This window comes from Pagrus major, chromosome 9, assembly GCF_040436345.1.
Source record: "Pagrus major chromosome 9, Pma_NU_1.0".
NCBI classification, from domain to species: Eukaryota; Metazoa; Chordata; class Actinopteri; order Spariformes; family Sparidae; genus Pagrus; species Pagrus major.
In genome coordinates, this window is record NC_133223.1 from 34,454,525 (window position 1) to 34,476,957 (window position 22,433).

Genomic DNA, 22,433 nt, shown 5'->3' on the forward strand with positions numbered 1-22,433 from the left:
AATGAAATAAACTGTGGCCATAATGCGACATGTTATAATGCATAAAGTGTGTAATCTGTAATATCGGTATAAACGACTGGACTTTAACATCAGACACTAGAGGAACTTCCTGTTTTCAATTTAAAGAAACATCTTTATGGGAAATTAAATCTCACTTTGAAATGAAAGAATCAGGCTACAGTAAATTTGTTTTGAACATGTGTTACAGCTGAGAGGATGTGATAATAAAGAATATATAATAAAATAAAAAAACAATAAAAAGTTTTGTTCTTACGTGTAACCTCTAGGAAACAGGAAGTCTTGAACTCTTTGGCGTCACACGTGTACATCTTGGCATCGTCTGGAGAGCAGTCGTGGATGACGAGCTTTCTCTTGCGTCCGTCGACGATCGTGTCGTACTTCTTCGTCTTTCTGATCTCCTGTCCTTCTCTGAACCATCGCACCTCTGCATTCTCTCTGGAAACTTCACACTCGAGGGTTACCGTGGCTTCCTCCTCCACCGTCTGGTCCTCCAGAGACTTCGTGAACTCCACCGGCGGCTCTGAACACAAAAATACACACGATTTGTCAGGTATTAATCAAGAGTACACAGATATCTCCTGTTCAGACTGTCTAATCCTGTGGTGATGCGTTCACTGTCCATGGTGTGTTCGAGTGTCTGACCTCTGATGATGAGCTGAGCCTGAGTCTGGAAGTCTTTGGCGGTCAGTTTGACCTCGCCGGCCTCCGACAGCTTCACATCTCTGATGGTCAGAGCGTGATCACGACCTGCCACCCGAGTTTTCACCTGCGGAGACAGAAAGTCTCAGTTTAGTCATTTAATTTGATTTAAAATCTCACTTTTTATCAAGTCACGTTTAATTGAGTCTTCTTTTTTTTAGCTGCAACTAAGGAGTCCAAAGGGCGTCTTCAAATGTCCAAACCCGAAGACATTCAGTTTACAGTGAAATAAAACAGACTTGATCGATAATGAATTATCAAAACTGTCAAAAATTGGTTTGTCAAATTGAATAATTGACGAAGGGTTTAAGCTCAAATTTTATTGTGACGAATAAAACATTTAAGTGACAAATTGATTTCACTCTGTTTCAAATGCGAATCATCTCATTTGAAGTATTTACAAAAAATGACATTTAATTGTTGTCAACCGGCTGCAGCAACTTTTTAATTCTACACATTTTATCTGAAAGAGTTGAAACAAGGTGATTTCTTTTGGAAACAGGTTTTCTGCTCTGAGTTCTCGCTGAGTGCTCGAAGATTAATAGTTGATGGTCTGATGAGTTTTAACAATAAGTGGATTTATCAAACGAATGTGTCGTAAGAAAAGTGTCATTGTCTTCATAACTCGAACCTGCTGTTCAGTTTATTATTGATACATGATTTGTTAATGATCATGTATCAGATTTGTAAAAAACTGTCATCTGGATTCTTTTTTTTCTCAGTTTCCAAAAACAATTACTTGTTTCAGGAGTTTTCTGGATGCAGAGTTCATGATACTGACACCTATTCATTTATTTTTCAAAAAAATAAATGAAAAAATAATTTCAGCCCACTGAGACACTTTGTTTCAGTTATTAGTTTATCAGTTGTTATTATTCAGTTATTTAACTTTTTACTGAGACAAATCTTCAGTATTTCTCTTCAACTTGAAATATTCATGATGACCAAATCAAAGTTTGGAGCAGAAACAGAAGGAGCTCGTCACTCAAAGAGCCTTTACATGTCTCCAGCCTAATGCTAACATGCTAATGCTAACTGTGTCTCTGTCTACATATAAGGTGTTGGTGACAGGCGGGGGTCTGTGTGATAAAGATACCGGCTGCAGTTAAAAATACTCAGAGATAGGAGAGCAGCTGCTGAGAGGCTGAAGCTTCGACACTGTAAAAAACATGTTCGTTCATGTAACTCCTGTTTGATTTTAAAGAGAAACTTTGTCAGATTTTTCTCAAAAAACACAAAGTTGTTGTTCTTGTTTTAGAAAAGGAAAAAGAAAATGACTTTAAACAAGTTGATTTGTTTTAAAACAGATGCAATCAGCTTTTTCTGCTTATTTACTTGTTTAAAATTCAAATTAAATGTAGGAGTCAGTCACAGACCAAGTTAATGGCTGATGATTGAGATTAAAAGAATACATTTAACAGAAAGCAGATTTTCTATTTTTAAATGTCTTACTTTCTTCTCACTTCCTTTGAACTGTAAATAAAAGTTATTCTTTTGAATTTAGTTCAAGAAAATTGTATATTAGCACCAAGAAACAGCCTTCATGGCATCTTTTACAGTGTGTAAGCTGATTTTTGTGGAAAAACTGAAAAATAAGAATCTGAAAACCAGAAATGAAATAGATTTGATTGAACCAGAATATCTTGATGCTGATTTTGAACACACGTTTCGACTGTGAATGTATTTTTTATTTCCACCTGATTACTTTTTAAGTATTAAGAATGGAGACATCAGATTAACTGTAACTGAATTCATTCAAAGAAGATGCAAAAAAAAAAAATCTCTATCATTTAGTCCTGAAATCTAATTTTTTGGATTGTAAAATTTGTCAGACAGGTGATGTCTTTTAAACCAGCAGCAAATAAATAGTTTTAAAAATAACAGTTACTTTATTAGAACAAAGTGATTCTGGAAACATTTCAGGACTTTCAGGACTCAATAAGAGACAAAAATGAGACTTTTCCCTGTGAGGTTTGGTTGATTCGACTCACCCGCTCGCTGGCCTCCATCTTCTGTCCTCCCAGGAACCACTCCACCTCGATGCCCTCATACGACAGCTCACACTCGAAGGTCGCCGTCTCTCCGGCTGTCACCGTCACGTCCTTCAGAGGACGCAGCAGCCCAATGGACCGAGCTGAAGAAGAAGAAGAAGAAGGAGAAGAAGAAGGAGAAGAAGAAGAGGACATGGTTACAGGGACCAGCTGGACGTCCTGAGCTGATCTGAAGTTGTTTCCTGTCAGAAGGTTTGTGAAGCAGCAGAGAGTCGAGGTCCTGTTGGTCCGATCACAGAGCAGCTCTCACTTCAGATAAAGCATCTAAAATAAACTCAGGAGCTGATTGGCTGAAGACTCACAGGGACACGGTGTTAAACGTCACTGGGACATCAGAGGAGGATTTTAAACAGTTTGACAACTTCAAAACTAAACAGTAAAATCTGCACTTCTGTTTGAAATCATCTCACATGTTTGACAATGTTTAAATAATAATATTTCAATTATTCAGTTAGAGCAAAGAAAAGGGCTTTTCTGACGATTACTATTTAAAATCTCCGTTCCAACTGAGATTATTTCTTTTATTCATTTACCTTCAACATTTTTGTCATTGAAGAGTCTAAACAGCTAAATCAGTGTATTGGGTCAAAGTTAGAAATCGTGATTTTCTTGCTTAAGGCTGCAAAAATTAATCAGTTCGTTGTCAACTATTAAATCAGTCTGCAACTATTTTGTGTAACGAAGATGTCAGTTTGTTAAAAGTGAATATTTTCTGTACTTTGACAGTAAACTGAAGATCTTTGACACATTTGAGGACGAAGCACTGATCAACATTTTTCAACATTTCAGACATTTTAGAGACCAAACAACTTATTGATTAATTGAGAATATAATCTACAAATTAACCAACAATGAAAATAATCATAAATTGAAGCCTTATTCTTACACGAGTATATATTTTTCACAGATGGATATTAAACCACATCAAGAAATCAAACTAGTTTGTCTTTTTTAAACAAAATATTTGTAGCCATTTTTGTCTAAATGCACTGTAACTTTGAATCTGAGTACAAAGATCTGAACGATGCAAAAGAGAAAATACATTTCTGAATGAAGCTCTACTGTGTGGGAACAACGTTCAGACGAGACGAACAGTGCTGCCGTTTAAATAAATGAACAAATAAAAATGAAACGTTCTCGGACCTTTTACTCTCAGCTGAGCGTTGGATTTGGCATTGGCAGCTGAGAAGTCGACGCCTCCCGCCATGTCCATGCGGACGTTATAGAGGATCAGCATGTGTCTGGTTCCTTCCTCCTTAATCTCAACATCCTGAAAGAAAACACGAACATTGAATTAAAAACTCCTCAGTGGTGGAAGAAGACTTAACTATTAAAATACTCCATTACAGGTAAAAGTCCTGCATTCAGAATGTTATTGAAGTTTAAGTACATGAGGGGAATAACACTGGTGCAACCTGGATTATTGAATGAAGGCATAAAATAATTCAAACTAAGTATTAGCAGCAAAACGCACTTTAAATATCAAAAGTAAAAGTACTTATTATGCAAAATGGCCCCATTTAGAGTGTTTAACGTATCAGCATTAATCTGAAAGCACCATTTTAATATTGTTAAATTAAATAAACAACTTTCATATTTATTTCATATACTTATGTGCACAATTTTAGTCTAAAGTAACTACAGCTGTCGAATATATGTGGTAGAATAAAAAGTACAACATTTGACTCTGAAATGTTTTGTAGCAGAAGAATAAAGCAGCCAGAAATGAAAATACTGAAGTAAAGTGCAAGTAAACAGACTCACAGGAGACTGATGCAGAGCTTCTCCCTTCAGTTTCCAGTTTCCGTGGACGTCCTCTTCTGAAATCTCCGTCTCAAACTTGGCTGTTTCTGTCTCATTGACCTCAACGCTGTACAGCGGACGAACAACTTTGATGTCACGCTCTGCAGGAGAGAAAGAAAGTCCGTCATTATTAGTGACCTCCAGAGACAGACGTGTTTATTAAAGCAACAACATGAACGAGTCCTGAGGGTAACATCTGTCTGCTGTGCTCCTCAGGACTCTGTTCTCGGTCCTCTGCTGTTCGCTGTTTACATCACACTCATCTTTGTGGATTTAGATTTGATACAAATGAAACTGAAAACTCCAAATGACTAAAAGCTTTGTGCATCACGTACGATATAACTTTCTGGCCGACTTATCTGCAGTCATGGTAACATTTCTGATGAAACTCGGCTTCAAAAGGCTGATGATAACATCGATATTTGCAAAAAACTTGATGTCACACAACTTCATATTTCTAAATCTGAAAAGTCTGAAATGTTCATCAGTGCAACATATTCATGAATTTGACCAAGTGTCAGACTGGCAGTTGTGTGACGTCTCACACAGTTTGACAGTCGAGAATTCAACAACGCATTCAGTTTAGGAGTGATTGCACAGTTGAATAATTGCAGATGGTATTGAAATATTGCAAAATCAATGCTTTGGCTGGAATTCAGTCAAATAAGTCGATGGTTTTCAGAATGCTGCTGCTAATATTTGAACTAAAACTAAATGTGTTTTCTCTGTGTGGAGCTGTTAGTTACCCAGATAAAGGTTGTTGAATTATCTACTGATTGTGAAACACAGACTTTACTTTCTTAGGCCTGATTACTAGCGGTGTAAAATCCAAGTAAATTATTCTCCATCACTCTCCACTGAATGTCACCTGAACACCAGCTTCTCCCTCATGTACCTCCCTGGAGAATTACCTTCAATGTTGAGGTTGGCTTTAGTTTTATCCGAGCCACAGTCGCAGGTGTACTCTCCGATGTTTGCCTTCTCCGCCTTCCTGACTGTCAGGATGCGCTTCTTGCCGTCGGTGCTGATGGCGATGTTCTTGGAGGGCGTGATCTCCTTCCCGTCCTTGAACCATTTGACCTCGGCGACTGACTTGCTCAGTTCACACACCAGCTTCACCTCGTCCTTCTCCACAGCGGTGTAGTTCTGCAGCTTGGTTGTGAAATACACGTCGCCCTCTGCAGAGACGTTTTCATGTTAAATATCAGGAAACACAACGTACCTTTAACAACCGACAATGATCTGGACTACAGTGACGTTCATGGAAACACTTGTCTGCTGTTGTTGTAAGTCCACTAATTATCTCAAACATTTTACTAGCAAATAATATTTAGAAAATAACTGAACCATCCAAACGTGTCAAATTAGAACAGTTTCTGAATCACTGACCGATGACGGTGAGCATGGCAGTCACGGACTTGTCCATGGCCTCCACTTTGATCATGGATGTGTCGTCGATGGTGACCTCCTTGAAGGCCAGCGTGTGGACCTTTCCGTGATCCGACATGTGCACCACCTTGCTGGGATGCAGACGGACGTCGTTTTTGTACCAGACCACAGTGATCTTGTCGTGGGAGAGTTCGACGCTGAACTCGGCTGTTTCGCGCTCCTTCACAGTCACATCCTTAATCGGTTTGACAAACTCCAAACGAATACCTGCCACAGAAAAACAACACAGTCAAACACCAGAATAAGATCCAAAGTGTGACACAAACCACAAATTGAGTGAAATCCCTCACATTTCTGCTAAATGCCTCAAAACTTGACACACTAGCTCAAGTACAAACCTGTACATTTGAGTTAAAACACTAAAGGAAAAATTGGGCTGAAAAATCCAAACTAGAAAATTCAAGGAAGACCGAACACGAAAATGTGTTTCAGTTTTGGTAAAAGTTGCAAAAGTGGGTTAGGGTTTGAGAAAATAGAAATGTTCCTTTATATCATAAAACCTGTGTAAAACAAATATGAGCAACTGAGTTTGATGTGTTTGATGAAAATCGTTGTTACCTTGTATAACGAGTTTGCCGGTCGTCCTCTTGTCCTCGGCCTCAAACATGTACTTGGCCTCGTCGTCGAAGGCGGCCGAGCGGATCACCAGAACATACATGTTTCCTTCCTGGATCATCTCGTACTTGTCGTCGCTCTGCAGCTCCTGAGAGCCCTTCAGCCAGCGGAAACTCTTTGGGGGTCTCGACAGCTCGAGCTCGAACCTCGCCTCGTCCTTCTCGTACACCTGAACGTCACTCAGTGGTGTGAGGAAGTTCAGTGGAAGTTCTGAAGGAAAACACGAAAAAAGGTTTTATGAGTTGGGCCTCCAGATAGTTTTGGGCCTTGACACAATTAGATCCTTAAATACAGGAAAGAAGAGCAAACTGCAAACTACAGTCTGCAGTTCAGGATCTGTTATTAGTGTAGGAACAGCACAGCTCACAGGTCGACCAGGCTGAGGCAAACATTTGACCCAGATCATCAAAAATGTACAAAATACTTTCTCTTGTTAAATAGTGGTAGTGTTTAAAAAAGTCACCAAATGAGACAAATGTTTATGTTTTAAACGAGCTGAGCAAATATGTAATAAAGTATACGATTGGCCCAGATTTCTGCCTGTCAGGCAAAACTTTGTAAAACTCCAAAAATCAAATGTTTAGTTTAAATTATCAGGTGGTGGCTAGTAACTTGTTAACGCTGCCTGAGAAGACGACTTCCAGGGAACCTTTGTGGCTAACTGTGGTTCGTTAGTCTGATCCGACTTATTTTATAAGGAAAATGTAATTTGTCACGTTAAAAGCCTTCTACTAATTTGACCTGTTTGTGTTAATCTATAAAATATGTTCAGGACTGAACCGAATAATCATGAACTGGTGAGATTTTTCTTTCTGGACTGACGGAGGATAAAGTAACTTTGCTGTCGGTTTACCTTTGACCTTCAGGTTAGCAGAACATTTGGCGTTGGCGGCGGCGTACGACACCTCGCCGGTCATGGCCACTTTACAGTTGTACAGGATCAGTGTGTGTTTGCCTCCCTCCTCGACGATGTCAATATCCTGTCAGATAACATCATGAACAGTTGTTAATAACTCAGAAGATCTTGTATTTGTTGGTGTGGGGAGTTCACATCACACAGAGGTGCAGTGACAATAAAACAAGAGAAATGTTGTTTAAGTGCTCACCGAGGACGGGTTGAGGACTTCTCCGTTCAGTTTCCACTGGCCGTGGACGTCGTCCTCAGAGATCTCCACCACGAAACGAGCCGTCTCTCCATTAAACAGCTCCACACCATAAATCGGCCGAACCACCTTGATGTCACGAGCTGGTGCAGAAAGAAAAACAAAACAATTCAAGAATTTAAATCAGAAAAAACACAATTTTGAACATCAGCTGCAGTGAAAATGTTTGCATTCATACATAATGGATTATTTTTAAGAAAGTCCAAATTGTAGGAAAAAATCTAAATATGTTGGTCTTTTTCAGGGAATAATGAGTCGATACTCTCTCTTCTGAAAAGGCTCGTTTTCAACTGAGAACATTTTCATTTTAAAACTAAAAAAGGAAAAAACACTATTGTATACATATTTTTCATAATATTTGTTTTTTGTTTAAAAAACTTTAAATATTTTTCAAAAAACATGACAAAATAATCATTTTACATACAATTAATTTTATTTTTATTTTTTATTTTTACGATACTGTACATGAAACTTTAATCCTTCAGATAACTAAGGATTTAAAAAATATAACTGTGGGACAAAATATTGTGAAGAAATGCTAATATGTGTGACATATAGAGTACAGATACTAAGAGTATATTCTCTCTTGTCAGACTTCACATTTTGATCTAAAGTTGTTTTACTTTTATTTTATTTTTGCCTTAATAAGAATGCTCCTGAAAAAGTTTTGAAAGTAAGCTTTTCTTTTTATATTTTATGTTTTTACAGAAGTGGATTTGAAAAATACATGAATTTGTAAAATCCTAATTTAGAGTCTTATCTCAGAATTTTCTCAAGATTGTCATTTCTCAAACTCGTGTTTCTGATATGAAATATTTTTTGGATAAATAACAACTACATTTTATTAATCTCACAACTTTAAATGTGCTTTTAATCCTCCAAAAACAATAAAATAAAACTTATTTTGTAGGTGTTCAGTTCTGCAGTCCTGATCATTTCATCAGATTTACCCTTCAAACCAAATCAGTTTTACTCATATAGCTCAAAATCACAATCACATCGCCTCAGTGGGCTTTATAATCTGTACGGTAAAGGACATCCTCTGTCCTTAGACCCTCGATTCAAGTGAGGTAAAACTTGCCATATTAAAAAAAGACCCTTTTAACAGGGAGAAAAATGTAAGAAGCCTCAGGAAGAGCCACAGAGGAGGATCCATCTCCCAGGACAGATGAACAACGGGCATCGTATGTACAGAACACAACAACAAAATCACAGTTTACAAATTTCACTGATATAATATCTGATACAAGTAAATTATGTAAAACCTTACCTTCAATAGTGATGTTGGCTGTCGTCTTGTCTGTTCCACAGTCACATACATAAACACCTCTGTCGCTCTGCTCCACTCTCTTCAGGACCAGAGACCTGCGAGTGCCCTCAGATTTCATGACCACCATTTTGGAAGCGATGATCTCCTTCTCGCTGTGATACCACATGACGGGGACGTCTTTGCTCAGTTCACAGTCCAGAGTCACCTCGTCTTTCTCTGTGGCCGTGTAATCCTGCAGCTTCACCACGAAGACAGCGTCGCCCTCTGGAACAGAGCCGAGACCGAAGACTCAGTTAGTTTCAGGAAAATAAACTTAACTTCAGATCTCTACATACGTCACAAAGGCTGAGCTGTTCCTGCAGCCGATGGCAAAACAAAGTTAAGTGACAAACGATGATTGTTGGTTCAACAGATACCAATATCAGCCTCTGCTGTATTGTTATTGCAATTAAAGGATAATTCTAGTTCATTACAACTTTTTGAAAATGTGTAAATTTTTATTGCAAAAGTCTGGTAAAAAAAAAAAAAAACTGTCCGAAAAAAGAAGGTGAAGGCGGTGTCACACTTCTGTTACACAAAAGCTAATGTTAGCATCCAACCACTCCAACATTACTGTTTGCTGGTGTAATTCTGAAATATCAATGCACATCTTGGACACATGTATGGAGGCCTTGAGGTGAAGCGCACTGGATGTGATCAAACAGAAACGTTAGCTAGGAAGTGGTTGAATGCTAACAATAGCTGATGGGTTATCAAATATGTTGAATTATGGCCAAATTTTCACTCTCTTTTCAGTTGCTGATCAATCCGGAAATGGTGAAATGATTAAAAAAAAAAGATCCTGTGCGTGACGTCAGAAAGGATCAAGTATAAAAATAAAAGACAAGTTAATCAGAATCATCCTTTCAGCCACAAGTCCGATTAACACAAAAACAACAAAAATCCATTCAAAAGCAAAAAATTTGCTCCCTTTTATCCAAATAAAATCACAAATTTTAGATATTAACTTCTAATCAACAATACTTTTACCGGCATAAATAAATAAAAATGCACTTCTACAGAAATCAATACAAAAACATGTCTTCAAAGATTTTACTGGCAGATATCTGCTGTCTGAAACATGAAAACAAAAGACAGTGAGAGAAAAGAGGAAACAGAGGAGAGTGTGTTGTTACCTATGACTGTCAGTTTTGCCATGGTGTAAAATCCTTTGGCCTCTGCCTTAATCTGGCAGGTATCATCTAGAGACATCGACCTCATTTCTAGAAAGTGTCTCTTTCCTTCGACATGAGTGAGCACCGTTCGGCTCACGTGGAGCTTCACTTCGTTTCGGTACCAAACCACCGGCACGTTCTCGTGCGTCAGCTCTAACTCAAACAGAGCCGTTTTACCTTCTTTCACTGTTTGGTCCTGAAGTTGCTGTGTAAATTTGAGCCTCATGCCTGCAATACACGAGTTCAGTGCACACAAACAGGGGGAGTTTGTCGCCATTGGACAGTTCAAAGCCACAAACATTGAATGACAACACACAGGAAACAGGAAGCGATGGTTGCTGTCTGCCACTTACCTTCCACCAGCAGCTGAGCGCTCGACTTTTGGCCCAACACTTCGATCGTGTACTGAGCCTCATCGTCAAACTCACTGTTGTTTATGATCAACATGTGTTTCTTTCCATCATCAATTATTTCATATTTAGGGCCTGGGGTGATGATCTCCACCCCCCTGAACCACATGACCTTTGACACCTCCTTGGTGAGAGTGCATTCAAACTTAGCCTGTTTCTTTTCAGGCACAGAAACGTCCTTCAGCGGGTCAACAAAGCCCATTTCGATCTCTGCGAGGTGCGAATAATTTGGCAGTTATTCACAAAAGCAAAAGCAAAGCCGCCACTTTTCTTACCACTTTCCTTTTTGAATTCCCTCCATTTTCAGAGACGGGCAAATGCAACAGCTTGCAACAGACAACATCGAACAAAATCAGGTTTGTGTGTGAGAGATTTGTACCTTTGACCGTGAGCATGGCGCTGGTGTTGGCGTTCAGAGCCTGATAGGACACTTCACCAGCCTGATCCAGCTGCACGTTTTTCAACGTGAGGAAACGTTTCCTGCCTTCAGATTTAATGTCGCAGGTCTGAAAAACAAACAACAAACAAATACTTGAGCTTAAGAACTAATATAAGAACTATAAACATGTTTTTCTACAAAACCCTTAAAAAATAAACTCTTGATTTCATTAGTGTTTGATTTAATTTTCCCTTAAAGTAGATTCATTTTCCAGAACAATTCCATCTTTCTTTCAAATTTTACAGGATTTTCTTTGAGTTACAACAAGATAATTGTTCATTTCACAATATGATCAAATCAAATCTTACCGGTGTTCTCACCAACACCTGGCCCCTCAGCTTCCATTCACCAACTACATCATCCTCAGATATTTCAGTCTCAAAGTTGGCCTCTTCCTTCTCGACCACCTCAATGCTGGTGAGAGGCTTCAGGATCTCAGCCTCACGTTCTGAAACAACATGCAGACACAGTTAATACAGGAAATGCTACACAAATTGTAAGACATTTGGAAGATTTTGTGATAAGGATTTGTTCCACCAACCTCCGAGTGTGAGTTTTGCACTGTATCTGCGATCCTCGACTTGGATGGTATAGTCTGAGACGTCGCCGGGCTGGCAGTTGTTGATGGTGAGCATCACGTCCTTTCCATCCTTGGTGATCTCCACCTTGTCAGATGGAGTGAGCTCGTTTTCTCCTTTGTACCACTTCCAGTTGGGAGTGTCCTTGAACAGCTCGCCTTTGAACGTGGCCTTGGCCTTTGGTTTTACATGCTGGTCTCTCAGAGGCTTCACCAGCCAGTCTTTGATAATTTCTGAGGACAGAAAGTTTAATTTGTTTAAAACAAAGTCAACTTGAGGTCTGAGGTTTGAAGACTTCTGAGGTAAAAAACTGGATTTAAAGAGAAGACTGGATCTGTGTTTGTTCATCTCGTCTACCTGCAGCTGACTGCTTACCAATCACTTTCACGTTGGTTGAAGTCTTGACGTCCTCTTGTCCTTCTACCTCACAGGTGTATTCGCCGGCATCATCATCAGTGGCGTTCTGGATGGTCACAGCGTGCTGCATCCCAATGATATTAATGGCCACTTTTCCAGCCTTTTTCTTCAGGAGGGCACCGTTACGCTTCCAGACCACATCTCTCTCTTTGTTCAACTCACAGGTCAGGTACATGGGCTGACTCTTCATACATGTCGTCTCCGGCTCCAGTTCTTTCAGCCATTTCACAGGCAGCTCTGCACAAACAGATGACATCTTTTAAAAAACAGTATTTGCAATACATTAAAGGTGAGGTTTGAATTGAAATTCTTCCATTCTGGTGCAAATACCATACCTGAGTTTGAGTACTTTATGATGCCTACAAAAAGCTTCTTTTTCAGTTAACAAAACAAGTCAAACTTCTTTTTAATGTGACATTGCCCAAGTTTGGATTAAAACTCATTAATTTACCTTCAACAATGAGCTTGGCAGTGCATGATATTTCCTTGCCAGCATTCTTGGCCACACAGGTGTATTCACCGGTGTCTGACAGCTGGACATCAATAATGTTCAACTTGCGATCTTTGCCATCAGCAGTGAACTTGTGCTTGGGGCCCTCACGGAGGTTGCTGCCATCTTTCATCCATGACGCGATGGCAGTGGAGGGAGAGACCTCACACTCAAACACAGCAGACGAGCCGATAGACTCAGCCTCCTGCAGCACGATGTCTTTAATCTTCTTGACAAACTTCAGAGGGACGGCCTTCAGTTTGAATCCTCCGAAGGGTTCCTCTGGTGGTGACGGGCCTTTACCACCGGGCCTCAGGCCCCGGCCCCTGCCACCATCACCAGGTGATGGGGTTTGTCTCGCTGGAACGTCACACACAAAAACTCACAAGTTAGTTTCAGAAATTATGGTGAGTGAAGACATTGGACAGTGGGATGTTTTTAAAAATTGTGCCTACCATGAATCAGACATCATTCAGATGACATAATCTCACGTTTAATAAAATTCTGTATTACCAGTTTTTAGTGTTAGAAGTGCACAGAATATAAAATTCTGTTAAGACTATGAATCATGCAGAGTCACTCTTTATGAGCTTCAAACAGGGTTCTACGAAGAACCCAAAACTACAAAATACAAGAGAGAAAACAAACCTGACAGACAACAAGCAAAGAGAAAAAGATATCTCAATCTCCACACAACACAACACAACACAACACATAACCTACCTACCTGTGTGAGACAGCACATCACACGTAACGCATATCGAACATCAACAATGACTCAAAAGCCAAAGCCAAACATTTTCCGAACACAGCAGACATACATGAACTTTGCCTGAATAAAAGAGTCTAAATCTAGAAAAAATTGATAAAAATCTAGAAATATCTACATGCTAGAGGTTCGATACAGAGCCCTATTCTTGATCATATCAAAAGTTTCGGGCCAAGATTTAAGGCTGAACACAAAACATTTGTTTGATTTTTTTGGACAAGGACAAGAAAAGAAAACAACACACACTACACAACGACCGTGAAGAAAGCGAGTGAAATTGCTTCAGATATTATTGAGCATAAACAGCAACACTGTTAGTACACTCAAGGTCTCTTTTTATTCATTTCATACCCCCAAATCCTCTGCCTCTGCCTTTTGGTGCCTCCTCTGATGGTTTTCCATCTGGACAAGAAACAATAAGTTTTAAGCATTTTTCTGTTTGAGCTTGCTGTTTAAGCAGAACCAAGAGAAAGATTTGAGCAATGCTAACAGCAAATATGCTTAATCAAACACATCACGAGAACATCGAAGGGACATCACACAGATCATGATAACGGGGATAAAGATGAGTGAAATATTTGATGAATGGATGAAAAATTGGACAAGATAAAAAATGGGACACACTTTATGACTGACGTGGACACATTTGATGGACGACATGAAAACATCACAGTGGTGATTCGGATGGTGAATGAACACATGAACTGTAGATGAAGAAATGAAGGATGTGATGAGGATTAGATGAGTCATCTGAGATGGATGAGGGGGCTCCAGAGTCATCAGATGAGGAGTTTGTCTGCCTTCATCTCACCTCGTTTTCCGCCAGGGATGCCTGGAGTCTCCACCGCTCCATCAACAACTTCACCTTCCCAGTCGTCCGGAGGAACCAGCTCCCAACCCCAGGCTTCCTCCTCTTCGTCTCCTTCTACTTCTTCTGCCTCCTTTTCAAACACCTCCTCCTCTGGCTGGGTTGGCAGCTTCTTCATCTGCACGGCTCCAGGAGAAACCTCCTTCACCAGGGGGATCCGTACTTTACCGGGCCTCTCCGGTTCTGGAGCCTCCTCTGGTGACGGCTTCTTTGGGACCTTCTTGAGCGTTACAGCTTCAATAGAGTCTTTTGGTGACACAGTTTTGGGAATCCGTTTGACTTTTTCACCACTTGGCTTCTTCTCAATGGGGATTTCCTCCAGTTCCTTTGGTTTTAGCTTATCAACCTTTGGTGATGGTGTCTTTTTAAGTTCGACCTTCTTCAGTTGCTCAACAGGTTTGAGCGGCTTTTCTTCCTCTACCTGGTCTTTACCCACTCTTGGTGAAGGAGTCTTTTTGAGCTCAATACCTTTCTTGAAGGTATCCATTTGTTTTGGTGGAATCTCTTTCTCGGCTTCTTTCTTGCCTGGTGGACTGGGCTTCTTGGGTGGAACAGCTGGCTCGTCTTTCTCCTGAGGTTTCTCATCCTCCTTTTTAAGCGTAAGCTGCTGTTTTTTCTGCTCTCCCGGAGTTTCTTCCTTTGGAGTTTGACTTGGTACCTTTATGTCCACCAGCTTCTTTATCTTGTCCTCAGATGCTTTATCTGGCTTTTCTTCAGGCTTGTCGGCTTTGGTGAAAGGCTTCAACATGACCTGCTCTTTCTCTTTATCGGGTGTGGAAATAATTTGAGGTTTTCCTCGAAGCTTATCTGCAGCTGTAGGTTCCTTGTCTTTGGGTACTTGATCAACCTTTGTCCTCTGTGGGAGCTCTTTCTGATCTTTGCTGACATCAGGAGTTGCCTTTGGACTCGTCAAGGGAGCATCTTCATCTTTTTTGTGTTTTATAGCAGCAGTTGGTTGATCTCTCTGTGGCATCTCACCTCTCTTAAATGGAGTGCGTTCAGTGTCCATCTTTGCCTCGCTTTCTTTATTTGCTTTCAGAGGTTCAGTTGCATCGGATTTCTGTGGTTTTTCAAACGGTTTCAGTGTTACCACTTCGGGCTCCTCTTCTTTCTTTGGCAATTTCTTAATTTTCTTTTTAGTTAAATCTGGCTCAGGTTCTTCATCTTTCAGCACTTTAGGGGTTCTTATCCATCTCGATTTCTCATCTTCTGCTTCTTCCTTTTCAGGTTCCTCCATATGACCCAGTTCTTGTGCCTCTCCAGCTGCAGTGAAGACTCGTTCAGTTCTTTTAACTGTTATTAACTCTCGATCTTCCCTGTCGCGAAGCTTCTGAACTGTCGCTTCTGTATCGTAATGTCTTGTCACTTCAACTTTTTGTGTTATGACCTCCTTCTCGGGCTCTTTGGGTTTAGTTGGCACCTTTTTCAGCTTGATCTTTTCCAGTTCTTCCTCTGGTTTTCCTGGTTTTTCAAAGGGCTTTAGTTTGACCGACTCTTTCTGCTCATCGTCCTTTGGCAGTCTAGTTATTTTCTTCTTTTCGACTTTTGGCACCTCAGATTCTTCCTCTTTCTGTGGCTTCGGCGTTCTTGTCCATCCTTCTTTCTCAGTTTTCGGTACAACTACAACCCTTTCAGCCTCCTCAAAGTAGCCTAACTGAGCGGTTTCCTCCTCTGCAGTGAAGATCCGCTCAGTTCTTCCAAGTGTTATTATCTCTCGATCTTCTCTGTCATGAAGTCCACGAACCGTTATTTCTGGATCTTGATGCCTCGTCACTCCTGCTTTATGAGTTTTGACTTGTTTCTCGGGCTCTGGAGCTTTCACTGGAACCTTCTTCAGCTTAACGACCTCTGGTTCTGGTTCCTTCTCTTTGGGTATTCTTGTAAACTTACTCTTCATCTTAGGTGATTCAGGTGTTTTTGCCTCCTGAAGAGGAATCTTACCCTTTTGCTTAAGAGTGGGCACTGTAGTTGAGGCAGTAAATACACATTTATAACATTCACATAGAGACATACAAGAAACTCAACAATTAATCTGACATTTTTACAACACTGGACATACACACCACTGAAACATATAAATGAAAAACATCTTTGAGCATAGAAATATGTATTAAAATGTGCCTTTTTAAAATAAAGACGCTAATATTTAGTATACCTTTAGTTGGTCCAGGTGCTGAAACTGGTTCTTTGTCTGCAAGAATTTAAATAAGATCAATGTAAGTACGCACAAAATAAACAGTGTTAGAATAAGGCTAAATCAAAGACAGAAAAGGTTAATTTACTTTTCAGAAAGACACTTGAGTTAAGAAAGTTTTTCATTTTGTTTCCAGAATAATTTGCACTAAAATCAATATTTAATGCAATGACTTCATCAGATGTTCAAACATAATTTTCCATCATTGCATCGGCAAGTTATAGAAGATATTTTTAAAAAAGCATTTCTTTTTTTAATAACAGACACCACTAAAGACTTGGATTAAAGAATGGAAAATGGATTTCAGTTTATACAAACATCAGACAAACAGAATTAAAAAGTGACAGGATTTCTTAAAACAAAGCTTAGTTTGCTTAGTATGAAGACAGAAATCCTTTAAAGTGGGAGACAAACAGAAGAGAACAACATAAATCAAAGTTATAGAAGAGATGTTACCTTCAGGTGGAGAGATTTTCTCTGATACAGGAGAGGGTTCAGCCTTTACGGCAGGTGGAGATGGTTTCTTCTCCACTGGTGCAACTTGAGCTACAAGAATGCCAACTTGATTAAGTCACTGGCAAAGATAATGTGAACAAGCAACAACTGAAAGATACTTAAACAAAACAGACACATTTGAAGAAATCAGACCAACAGATTTATTTAAGGCAAGAAGAACAGGAAATTAAACAACATGGATGACAAACAGAAGAAACTACCTGCAGGAGGAATGACTTTTTCTGCTGGAAGCTTTGGTGTTGGTAGAGACGGTTTCTTTTCCTCTGGAGGAGACACTTGGGAGTACAAGATACCAAAGGTCATGACCAAGAGAACAAAAGATATGAAAGTGACAAGACATAAAAACAGAATAAAGAATTTAAGAATGAAGACAACTGAACGTGAATCAAACAGACAGAAAGTAATCTGTGACAGAAACAGAACCAGACAACTTCAAAACTAAGGACAGGGTTTTTAGGTACCACAAAACACAAAGTGTAAGAACTACCTGGAGGAGGAGTGACTTTGGCTGCAGGAGCAGCAGGAGCTGAAGGCTTTGGTGCTGGTGCAGATGGTTTCTTCTCCTCTGGAGGAGACACTTTAAAATACAAGATGCCAAGATCACGACCAAGACAACAACATGGTCAATCAAGACTGACAGTTGCACTGAAACAATGCAAGATAAGACTCGGGACAGATTAGACAGCAAGTTAAATGGCAGTTGAGTGAAAAAAAACAATGACCTTTGAATCAACCAGCAAGAAAACAAAACAGACAGACATTTACTTTACAACATACAAAACCAAGGGAAAGAAACTACCTGCAGGAGGAGCAACTTTCTCTGCAGGAGCAGGAGGAGGAGGTGAAGGCTTTGGTGCTGGTGCAGATGGTTTCTTCTCCGCTGGGGGAGATACTTTGGGAATACAAGATGCCAAGATCATAACCAAGAAAACAACAAGCTTGGTCAAAACATAATGAGAAAGTTAAAACCAGAAAACCTGGACAGAAGTGAGACAATAAGAACAACACAAACAAATGGACAAACATAACAACAACATGGCTGACTCTTGATGAGCCAGCAAAGATGGGGAAGTACAAACTGAAAGGTACCTGCAGGAGGAGCAACTTTGGCTGCAGGAGCAGGAGGAGTTGAAGGCTTTGGTGCTGGTGCAGATGGTTTCTTCTCCTCTGGAGGAGACACTTTGGGAATACAAGATGCCAAGATCACGACCAAGACAACGACATTGTCATTCAAGACTTATTAACAACACAAGATGATTCAGACATGAATCACTTCAAACTGCAAAAACATGAAGAAGAAGTGAAAGAATGCTAACTAGAGGAAAGCACATAAATCAACAGTGAAAGATGTGAGTAGACCAAGAAAGGTGCTTTAGTACATGGTGTACCTTGCAGAGTAGTGACACACAAAACATGTTGGCAATGGACAAACAGGACATACTATGATGATGTGAAGATAAGTGTTAAATATAAGAAGTTAAATCTATTTAAAGAGGGAGTGATCTTATGGCGATCACGAGCCTGTGCGGCTCAAAAGAGAAAGAATACCTGTCTGAAGATTTTGTTGTTCAATCTCCTGTGTTCCCTTCTTTGCTTTCTTTTCGTCTTCTCTTGTTGGTCGAGGTTTAGTTGTCGTGGTTCTTTCTTCTTCAGAAGAATCCACCTTGGGGGTGATTATTTTTTGTGTCAGAACAGCAGGTTTCTTGGATTGAAGAGTTTCTTCTTCAGGGGGATGAGGTTTCTTCAGTGGTGGAACTTGGGATTGTTTAGTTAGAGGTACCTTGTCTTTAGTGACAGGTTTCTTGGGTAGAGTCACGTCTTCAGGAATAAACTCTTCTTTAGAACAAACTGATTTGGGAAGTGCAGGGGAGGTCATCTTTGTAGGCAGAACAATTGGTTTTGGAGGTGAAATGTCTTCCTCAAGATAGAATACCTTCTTGGGTGAAGGAATTTGTGCTGGAACTGGAGGGGACACTGTTGCTGGGACGAGTTCCTCTTCAAAAGACACTTCAGATTTCAGAATTTCTGCCCTTGCAGACTTAATCTTTTTAGGGGTCATTACTTCTTGTTTGGGGGGAACAGCTGTTCCGGTACGAGAAAGTATAGTTTTGGGAAGATTTGGGGGTAAGTCTTGATCAGGTGAAGGAAGTCGTGCTGGACCTGGAGGGGACACTGTTGCTGGGACAAGTTGTTCTTCAAAAGACACTTCTTCTGACACAGTTGATTTCTCCAGAGGTACATTGTCTTCAAGATACATTTTTCTGGCAGATTTGGGGATTTCTTGCCTTACCGACTTTTCAGAGGTTTCTACTTCTTTTTTGGGAGGAACAGCTGTCATAGGATGAGAAAGAATAGTTTTGGGAGGACTTTGGGGTAAATCTTGATCAGGTGGAGGTGAAGCAGTTTCTCTCCAAGGCATGGATCTTTCAGATAGAGCTTCTTCTACTTTGACAGACTCAGCTTGCTTCATATGAGTGATTTCTTTAGGTACTCTAGGCTGCTTTGGGAAGGTGATTTCTTTAGATGTATCAGAGATTTGAGGTTTAACAAGATCATCCATTGGATAGACAGTTTCTTCTTTAACTTCTTCATGGTACACTGATACAAATGATTCAGTTCTTCTTTCTTCTTCTTTTTGCTCGCCATCAGTTGGCGGAATGTCTGCTTCCTTGAATTTCCTTTCTTGGGTAGTTTTCTTGTAAGCCCTTACATCTTTTTTGATTGTCAACCCAGAAGCTTCTTTCTTTGTGTGAGTCATTTCAGGTGGAAGTGTGACTGGAGGTGTGACTTCCTGAAGGGCTTCCTTTAGAGGTGAAGAGACAAACCTCAAAGACGTCTCTTCTATCTGGTCCACAGCTTCTTCATCCTGAGATTCAGTGTCCTCCAGTTTTTCAGCCTCATATTCTGTGCAGGCTGGCTCAATGTCCTCTAATGGCTCAACCTGCTGATCTTCTTCGTACCATGTAGAATCCTTATCCTCTTCCTTTGCAAGAACCATTTCTTGTCTTATTTCCCTTTTCAAAGTGCTTTCTTCTCTCACAATTGACCCCTTCTTCCTTTCATATGTCATGACTTCTTCTTGCCAGTGTCCAACTTCTTCTTCCAGAGAAACCTTCCAAATTTCCCCACCAAATTCTCCACGATCCACCATTGGAGAAGACTTCCTGTCATCTTCAAGCACTTCTGTTGTTTGCTTCAGCTCAGTCTTCAAGGGAACTGAGGTATTTTTTAAGATATCACCCAAGATAGAAGATTTGCACCATGGAGCGGTGGCCAAGAGGAAAACAGCATAAGATAAAAATCATCAAGACACAAAAACACAGATATCAGTGTGGTTTATATTCAACTGTGATCCTCGTTTCATAACTAAACTGTGGGTATTATGAATCACTACTTCTCTGCTGTGGAGTTTCTTTAGACTTTGGCTGGAGTCATACAGAAGGAATAATCTCATCTGGTTTCGTCTCGTCTACAAAATCCTGATGGACATTTGTGCTGACTTTCTAAAACTACCTGGGAAACATTTCTAAGTTCAAGCACACCTGTGATGGGTTAACCTCTCTTCAGCATTGGTTTAACTAGTGCTGTTTTTCCCTGCAGTATCCCCCTGTGTTTTACTGTTTTGATAATTGACATGAGGCAGCGCACAGTCAACACACGACAGAACAGACATAAGGACAAAACCTTTGTACAGTTATAAAAATAGTTAAAAGATCAAGATGAGTAAGGTTAAGTTAATGAGATCAAGTAAGATTAGTTAATAAGATGTTCAAACTCAAAGTCATGTTTGCAGACATATCTACCTTGTTGCTGAGGCTTTTTAGCCTGAGGAATTTGTTTAGGTGTTTCTGGAACCATCTTTGGGGCTTCAGGAACCATCTTTGTTTCCACCACAACCCTTTTTGATTCAACTGGTACCTTCTTTGGTGCTTCTGGAACCTTCTTTGGTTCCTCTTGAATCTTCTTGGGTGCCTCCGGAACCTTCTTTGATGTTTCTGGAACCTTCTTTGGTTCTTCTGGAACCTTCTTGGGTGCCTCTGGAACCATTTTTGGTGCCTCTGGAACCTTCTTGGGTGCCTCTGGAACCTTCTTTGGTTCTTCTGGAACCTTCTTGGGCACCTCTGGAACCTTCTTGGGTGCCTCTGGAACCTTCTTTGGTTCTTCTGGAACCTTCTTGGGTGCCTCTGGAACCATTTTTGGTGCCTCTGGAACCTTCTTGGGTGCCTCTGGAACCATTTTTGGTTCTTCTGGAACCTTCTTGGGCACCTCTGGAACCTTCTTGGGTGCCTCTGGAACCTTCTTTGGTTCTTCTGGAACCTTCTTGGGTGCCTCTGGAACCTTCTTGGGTGCCTCTGGAACCTTCTTTGGTTCTTCTGGAACCTTCTTGGGTGACTCTGGAACCTTCTTGGGTGCCTCTGGAACCATTTTTGGTACCTCTGGAACCTTCTTGGGTGCCTCTGGAACCTTCTTTGGTTCGTCTGGAACCTTCTTGAGTGCCTCTGGAACCATTTTTGGTACCTCTGGAACCTTCTTGGGTGCCTCTGGAACCTTCTTTGGTTCTTCAGGAACCTTCTTGGGTTTTTCTGGAACCCACTTTGGTTCTTCTGGTTTTGTTTCAGGGATATACCTTGGTTCTTCTGGCTCAGGTTTACCAGCCAGCAGATGTGGTTTCCTTGGAGGATCAGATGTCGCTGGTTCTGAGACAACTTTGAAGAAGATTTATTTATAAGATGATTATCTTGTTCACCATATTTTGACAAAAAGTGCAAGTCACACTCTAACGAGTGCTTAGCAAGTTCAAAGATATTCATAGAAGATATTTCAGGAAGATAACTTTCAGTCTGATGCCTAAAGTCGGTTCCAAAAGCATAAACTGATACCGAACAAGCTTCAACACAAGAAACAACACAAACAGGAAACAGAACAAAAGAGCTAAGAAACCTATCAAGAGCATCTTTACAGTACCTTTAGTTGGAACGGCTTCAGCCTTGGGTGGAGAAATCTTGGGTGCTGTTGGTTGATATATAGGTTCCTCTGGTCTGGGTACATCTTGCACTTAAGAGAATATTATGTATTGTTTAACCTTCAGAAAATTACCAAGGCTAACAAAGATTACACTCTTTCACGAGTGAATTCAACAGCAACGTCAAAGATCAATACCTTTAGCTGGAACAGCTTCGGCCTTGGGTGGAGTGACCTTGGCTGCAGTTGGGTAAACTACAGGTTCTTCAGGCTTTGGTGGTTCAGGTGCTTTAAAGAACATTATATACAGTATATGTTCAGTAACCTACTGGTAACTGCTAAGACTTTAACATTAGTGTCCACTCTAACGAGTGTTTAGCACAACGACAACTACAAAAATTACTGAAAACATAAAACACACAACACAGACCGGTTTCAATCACATGACATGTAAGACACATGATAACACGGATCAAAGAGTTCAAAGATGGGAAATGACAATGTC

The 22,433-nt window shown here is 40.3% G+C and overlaps 1 protein-coding gene across 1 annotated transcript in view; it reads right to left on the bottom strand.

Moving 5' to 3' along the window:
- Positions 1 to 22,433, bottom strand: part of ttn.1 (titin, tandem duplicate 1) — a 177,799-nt gene that overhangs the window by 88,486 nt on the left and 66,880 nt on the right. The window contains exons 46-67 of the mRNA XM_073473207.1: positions 20,770 to 21,663; positions 18,056 to 18,145; positions 17,766 to 17,858; positions 14,200 to 16,218; positions 12,581 to 12,979; positions 12,088 to 12,366; positions 11,676 to 11,945; positions 11,443 to 11,582; positions 11,075 to 11,201; positions 10,639 to 10,905; positions 10,247 to 10,513; positions 9,072 to 9,335; positions 7,745 to 7,884; positions 7,492 to 7,618; positions 6,582 to 6,848; positions 5,964 to 6,230; positions 5,486 to 5,752; positions 4,536 to 4,675; positions 3,915 to 4,041; positions 2,712 to 2,854; positions 664 to 787; positions 275 to 541 (exon numbers count right to left, since the gene is read on the bottom strand). Coding sequence (XP_073329308.1) covers positions 275 to 541; positions 664 to 787; positions 2,712 to 2,854; positions 3,915 to 4,041; positions 4,536 to 4,675; positions 5,486 to 5,752; positions 5,964 to 6,230; positions 6,582 to 6,848; positions 7,492 to 7,618; positions 7,745 to 7,884; positions 9,072 to 9,335; positions 10,247 to 10,513; positions 10,639 to 10,905; positions 11,075 to 11,201; positions 11,443 to 11,582; positions 11,676 to 11,945; positions 12,088 to 12,366; positions 12,581 to 12,979; positions 14,200 to 16,218; positions 17,766 to 17,858; positions 18,056 to 18,145; positions 20,770 to 21,663 — 6,978 coding nt within the window. The remainder of the gene's footprint in view (positions 1 to 274; positions 542 to 663; positions 788 to 2,711; positions 2,855 to 3,914; positions 4,042 to 4,535; positions 4,676 to 5,485; positions 5,753 to 5,963; positions 6,231 to 6,581; positions 6,849 to 7,491; positions 7,619 to 7,744; positions 7,885 to 9,071; positions 9,336 to 10,246; positions 10,514 to 10,638; positions 10,906 to 11,074; positions 11,202 to 11,442; positions 11,583 to 11,675; positions 11,946 to 12,087; positions 12,367 to 12,580; positions 12,980 to 14,199; positions 16,219 to 17,765; positions 17,859 to 18,055; positions 18,146 to 20,769; positions 21,664 to 22,433) is intronic.